Source organism: Athalia rosae, chromosome 5 (assembly GCF_917208135.1).
Source record: "Athalia rosae chromosome 5, iyAthRosa1.1, whole genome shotgun sequence".
Taxonomy (NCBI): Eukaryota; Metazoa; Arthropoda; class Insecta; order Hymenoptera; family Athaliidae; genus Athalia; species Athalia rosae.
The window spans coordinates 17,046,345-17,052,527 of record NC_064030.1 but is presented as its reverse complement, the minus strand read 5'-3'; the positions used below and the strand labels follow the sequence as shown (position 1 = coordinate 17,052,527).

General features: G+C 41.6%; 2 protein-coding genes across 2 annotated transcripts; one reads left to right on the top strand and one right to left on the bottom strand.

Moving 5' to 3' along the window:
- Window positions 1-105: 105 nt before the first annotated feature.
- LOC105687326 (26S proteasome non-ATPase regulatory subunit 2) lies at window positions 106-3,493 on the bottom strand. The gene is made up of 4 exons (XM_012402886.3): window positions 3,292-3,493; window positions 2,440-3,170; window positions 789-2,359; window positions 106-673 (listed from the first exon to the last, which is right to left on the bottom strand). The coding sequence occupies exons 1-4, from the start codon at window positions 3,367-3,369 to the stop codon at window positions 372-374; spliced, it is 2,682 nt and encodes an 893-aa protein (XP_012258309.1). The 5' UTR covers window positions 3,370-3,493; the 3' UTR covers window positions 106-371.
- Window positions 3,494-3,835: 342 nt separating this feature from the next.
- LOC105687320 (tubulin alpha-1 chain-like) lies at window positions 3,836-6,106 on the top strand. Its single transcript, XM_012402872.3, has 3 exons — window positions 3,836-4,008; window positions 4,558-4,780; window positions 4,867-6,106. Exons 1-3 carry the CDS (start codon window positions 4,006-4,008, stop codon window positions 5,991-5,993), a joined length of 1,353 nt encoding a protein of 450 aa, XP_012258295.1. The 5' UTR covers window positions 3,836-4,005; the 3' UTR covers window positions 5,994-6,106.
- The last annotated feature ends 77 nt before the right edge of the window (window positions 6,107-6,183 follow it).

The window sequence follows — 6,183 nt, the reverse complement described above, 5'->3', positions numbered from 1 at the left end:
ATTTGAAAATTTTTCATAGTTTTAATGAATGAAATCAAAATCAATGAAAGAAAAAAACTAAATGGGAAGAGGAGCTATTAAATTGAAGTAGAATGACAAACCAAATTACTTGAATAGTTTTTAGACAAATACTGCCTTTTCTCTTATGCGTCCAGACAGAAATACAATTAATCGGCAGTACAGTTTCAAGTTAAAGTAAAAAATGATGTGAAATATTATCTTTGATAATTTACTACTTGTTTTTTATCAATTTTTATATTGATACCTATCAACGCACAGAGGAAAGCCAGCAGTTTTCTTTTTAGTTATTTATTATTCATACTTATTATTTATAGGGTAATACATTAATAGTATAAAATAAAAAATGGTTACTACGGTGTAAAATCGGGATTTTTTCTCAGGATTACAAAACCTTCCATAATGGGTGTTAACGGTACGTATTCTTCCGTTGCCATTTCAGCTCGTTCACCGTGGGCTAATAAAACGGGGGTTGTGTGCGTTTGGAAACCGGTAATTGTTTTCGGTTTACCCGCTTGACCTACTACGTCAACGGCAATACCAACTCGCACTGGTACAGCTAGAGGGTTCAACTCTTCGTCAAATGTCACTAACATCCTTGGTTGCATCGCTGCAGCTAATGTGTACAAAAGGTAATGACTGCGCCCAAGTATTACTGAAAAATTTAAAAAAATGGAAGATTATTTGTGGCATGCTATTTAAAAACACCTCTCAAGCTCAAATATCCGTGCAATTAAACTCTGTGTAAAAATATACAATGATGTACTTACTGTTTTTTACATCCAAAAAGCCAATTAATGTCGCAAGAAGACCAGCCACTGCGACAGGATTGAGGAGCTGCCTGTCGCTGTGATAAGGAGAGAGTGTCAATGTTCCTTTTCCAAGATGGGTCAAACCTTGAGCAATGCGAACCATGAAGAGGTTGTTAGGGTCCTTAGCGTGGTACTGCGCCAACTGCCTGAGCATAGCTGCGAGTCTGGCATTGTTGGTTCCTGCACCAACAAGTCCCATTGCAAAAATGGCGTTATGAGCGACTTCCGAGTCACTGTCATGCGAGAACTTTGATAGGGTGTCTAAGATGTTCAATTTCGGATTTGAAACCGAAATTAGACCTAACGCCAGAGGAACGGAACGGCGTATCACTGGTTCGCAGTACCTAAGAAGGTGTCCAAAAGTTCTGTATGCCATTTCAGCACCGATTTCTTCACCCATTGCGATCAAGGCTATTCCGAGCACTGCTATAGCCTGACGTGAGCTTAACTCTTTTTCTTTTTCCTCTTTCTTCTCCTCTTTTTTGTCCTTCTCCTTCCGCTCACTCTTCTCCTCTTTTTCAGTACCTGGCTCGTAGTGCTCCGAGCAAATATGGAGCAGTTGCTGGATTTTGAGGACATTTCCTGTTCCCGCGTAAGCGCATACCTCGACCAAGGTCGTCGACATAGACTTGAAAGGTTCTGGCACAACTTCCAAAGCAGCTATTATAGCTTCTGCAGCCTCCTGCTTTCCCAAGAAACAAAGTCCCAGTCCCAGAGGCAAGAATCTTGCATATGTATCCTTCAAATCAACCTCTGTTTTCTCCATTAAGGTGTGCATGATTGCAGTTGTCACATAGGCATTGCAAGACCCAACAGCAACCATGCCAAGAGCCAAGCCAGCTACGCCTACAACTTCCCAGCTAGACTTGGGATCACTCAGTACGGGAGTCAGCAAACTCAAAACAGCCTCACGATTTGATCCAGCATATGCCAATCCTAAGCCCACAATCGCTCCGATACGCATTATGTTGCTGCTGTGCAAAACGTAGTCTGAGAGTAGAGCCAGCGCTGGATCGCATTCATTTCTGACACCGCAATTTACGATACCACATGCTAAGAGAGCTCCAGATTTGATGTAGTCTTCGGCCGAATACAGGTACTTGTCGATAGGTGTCAAACCACCATCTACGTCCCAGAGCAGAACAAGACCAAGAGAAGCTGTGGCGCTGAGCATTCCGTGTTCCTTATTTTTATAGAGCCATTTGTTGCCATCTTCAATGAGAAGTTTATCTTGACCAAAAGCAGCGTTAACAAAACCGTTCACGAAACTTGCAGCAAGATTCTGACGCGCGGAATCAACTTGACCTCCACCAAATGGAGGACGTGAGTTTTCTAAGTGGGATTTGTAGACGTCTTCTGGTGTCTTTGGCTCCATTATATCTAATTCTCTTGCCAGGTTCAAAAAGTGATTGTTCAAATGAGCATTGGACATTATTTCAACGAGGTCATCGTACTCAGTTGTGTTCTCGTTCAGCTCTAAAAATATCTGCTGACGACCTAACATGAAGGCCAACTGCTTCTGGACGGATCTGAAAGAGGATATTGGGGATGCACAAAAGATTCGAAATGGAAGTAAATGAAGATGTAAGTAATGAAACAAAAGACTCACAAGTCTTGACACGAAGTGAAGATATCCTCTATCAATGTTAGATCGTTAAGTTGCATGGCTAATCTCAGGGCCTGTGGGTACTGACCAAACTTCCTGAATAATTTGAGAGCAGCATGGAGTAGTGTGCTGTTTTCGGGATCAGCAACGTAAGGTACACAGCTAGTAAGGTAAAGACAGACTCTGGGGTACGCACTTTCATCGACGTACTGCTCGAGCAGATCAAGCCGCTCAATTTCCATGAGTAAGTCACAAGCCTCTGCTTCGGCATTATGCGCCATATTGTATGGCACAATTTCACGAGCCAAATCTACTAGCTTTTTTCTTGTAGCTTCGGCGTCATCTCCGGTAATCTGGTCCCATTCACCAGCGATTTCACCTGACAAATGCCTAACGTATTCATGTCCCCATTCTCCAATTTCGAGAGCAGAGCCAGTCAGACGATATTTCAGACATTCCCGACCCTCACCCATGCTCATGGCAAGTACGGATATAACATCTGAACAAAGCTCTTTTGTTTTCTCATCGTTAATTTTATCATAGATTAACTTCATCGTGTCGTAATGCGGACGCATGAACTTTAAAGGCTTTGGGACACTGGTCATCGATGTCGTCGACGCTCTAATCTGGGACCTCAGTAATTCCAGAGCCGAAAAGTATAGCGACGTATTTGAGTCTTGTAGCCGCTCTACCAAGTTATTCAACTCCTCTTGGAGTAGTTTGTCTTCCTCCGACTAAGGGTAAATATGATTAAGAACATTAACTAAAATGGGTAAACAATAACGTGCAAGTCACTGATGGTTATTTGTTTCAAATACAAAGTATACCATTCAATTAGAACTTCTAATAACGTACCAGATCATTTTTCTCCTCTTCTTTGCCATTCTTTATTTCCTTAAGCGGTTTTACCTCGACTTTTGTTGCCTCTGGCATATTTATAGAGCAATATTTTTATCAACTTATAACGCGATGTAAATTATACTCCCAACCAGCATTCGGCAACCCGTCAAACTTTTTTGGTTAAAATTGCTTAGGCGAAAATTGTGAACGATCTGCGAGTCACTTTACACTGTGGCGCTATCTTTTGTGATTTTTACCCGCGTCATGTTTGATTCTCATTCAGTTCAACCCTTCAAACTATTCAACAATATTTATTTGTTAGCAATGTCATTGCTTGAGAATATTATACCCTACTGCATTATTAATTATGAAAGATTATCAATTGCTCTGGTTATTGGTATAACGTTCGTGATCATCAGTGTCTTGATTTTCAAAACCCAGACCACAAATTCTTGTCTATTACGGAAACGGAAGCGAAAGCTGATTTGACTATTAGTGCGATGAATTGGCCACCGAGAGGACCTCCTAAAATCTTTGACTCGCCTTGTAAGAACCGGTAAATCTCTGTCATTTGTCCCTCATCTTGGTTTGGAGTAGTTACATAGCCGGCTTCTCCTGATCTTATAAACGAGTTACAAATAAATTTTCTATTAGAAGTCATCGTGAACTATCAAGTTCATTTTACGCAGTATTATCGCTAATTTTCAAGCAGTCTAATCAGATATCACAATGGTAAGTAATAATTAACGTAAATATGAAATAAAATTCACTCATATCGAGATCCATTTTCTCAGCATCCGTAACGGAAATCTCAATTTTCTAATTTTTGTTTCGCCGACAGTGCGGGAATAATCAGAATTTTAGCTAGAATCAATCTGCATCGACCATGTTCAAATAATTTCCCTAGTTTCGCGAATTCAAAACTCTTCACGGTTCTATTCGCAAATCGGCCATCAGCCAGCCATTGTTTCCAGAAATAATTTGGCAAAGTGCAAATCTGATTATTGTAACCAAATTGTAATACAGCCAACTGCTGCCCTCGTGTTTTGGGTTCTGAAAGAAAAATTCATTATTGTTCACATCATCTTTTTTTTATTCAATTCCATTTTTGTATTTTGTACGTCATTGTAAGTCTCAGTAATGCCGGTTGATCGTGACCGTCATGATACGCCAAGCCGCCATTACGATGCACGCGATGGAACTTGCAGAAATATTTGATGGAATTTTTATTTTTTTATAATACTTTCATTTCATTTTTCACTAATCATTTCATATTTTCAGCGTGAATGTATCTCAATCCACGTTGGCCAAGCTGGAGTCCAGATTGGTAACGCCTGCTGGGAACTCTATTGTCTTGAACATGGAATTCAGCCTGATGGACAGATGCCTTCTGACAAAGTAGCAGGAAGCAGTGATGACAGTTTCAACACTTTTTTCAGTGAAACTGGAGCTGGAAAACATGTACCTAGGGCTGTTTTTGTAGATCTAGAACCCACAGTTGTTGGTATGTAAGATTTTAGGGATCGGGTGACTTTACTTATAGTTTAATTTAAAATTTATTGAAATTTTGACGCCTCCTTGGAATTACAGACGAAGTAAGAACTGGAACGTATCGTCAGCTGTTCCACCCGGAGCAACTGATTACTGGCAAGGAAGATGCCGCCAACAATTACGCACGTGGTCATTACACGATTGGAAAAGAAATCGTCGACATTGTGTTGGACCGCATCCGGAAACTTGCTGACCAATGCACAGGTCTTCAGGGATTCCTGATATTCCACTCATTTGGAGGAGGCACCGGATCAGGGTTTGCTTCTCTCCTTATGGAGCGTCTTTCAGTTGATTATGGAAAAAAGTCGAAACTGGAATTTGCCATCTACCCGGCGCCTCAGGTTTCCACTGCGGTGGTCGAACCCTATAACTCGATTCTTACCACCCATACAACTCTCGAACATTCCGACTGTGCCTTCATGGTCGACAATGAGGCGATCTATGACATCTGCCGTAGAAATCTTGACATCGAGAGACCGACTTATACCAACTTGAACAGACTCATCGGGCAGATAGTTTCCTCCATTACAGCATCTCTCAGATTTGATGGAGCATTGAACGTGGACCTCACGGAGTTTCAGACCAATTTGGTCCCATATCCCCGTATTCATTTCCCATTGGTAACCTATGCCCCTGTCATATCAGCGGAAAAAGCCTACCACGAGCAGCTTTCTGTTGGGGAAATAACTAATGCATGTTTTGAGCCAGCCAACCAGATGGTAAAATGCGACCCACGCCATGGCAAGTACATGGCCTGTTGTATGCTGTACAGAGGCGACGTTGTCCCTAAAGATGTTAACGCTGCCATTGCAACGATCAAAACAAAGCGTACAATTCAATTCGTTGACTGGTGTCCCACTGGCTTCAAGGTAGGCATCAACTACCAACCTCCAACTGTTGTCCCAGGTGGGGATTTGGCTAAGGTACAACGTGCCGTCTGCATGTTGTCTAATACAACGGCTATCGCAGAGGCATGGGCCAGGCTTGACCATAAGTTTGACCTGATGTATGCCAAGCGTGCATTCGTACATTGGTACGTTGGCGAAGGTATGGAGGAAGGAGAATTTTCCGAAGCCCGTGAGGATCTAGCTGCACTTGAAAAAGATTACGAAGAAGTCGGCATGGATTCCGTCGAGGCTGAAGACGAAGGTGCGGAGGAATATTAAGGTCCACAAGGGCAGCTGTAAACCTTCTGATACTTTGAACATTTTATTTTCACCAATCTTCCCATTTTCTTTTTTTATTTGCAAATAAAAATCTTGTAATTCTTTCTGTTTAACAATGTGTCCTAGGTATATTTTATCTCACCTTTTTCAAGGGTAACTGAAGTTTCCGGCAACAATGGGGTAAAGATTT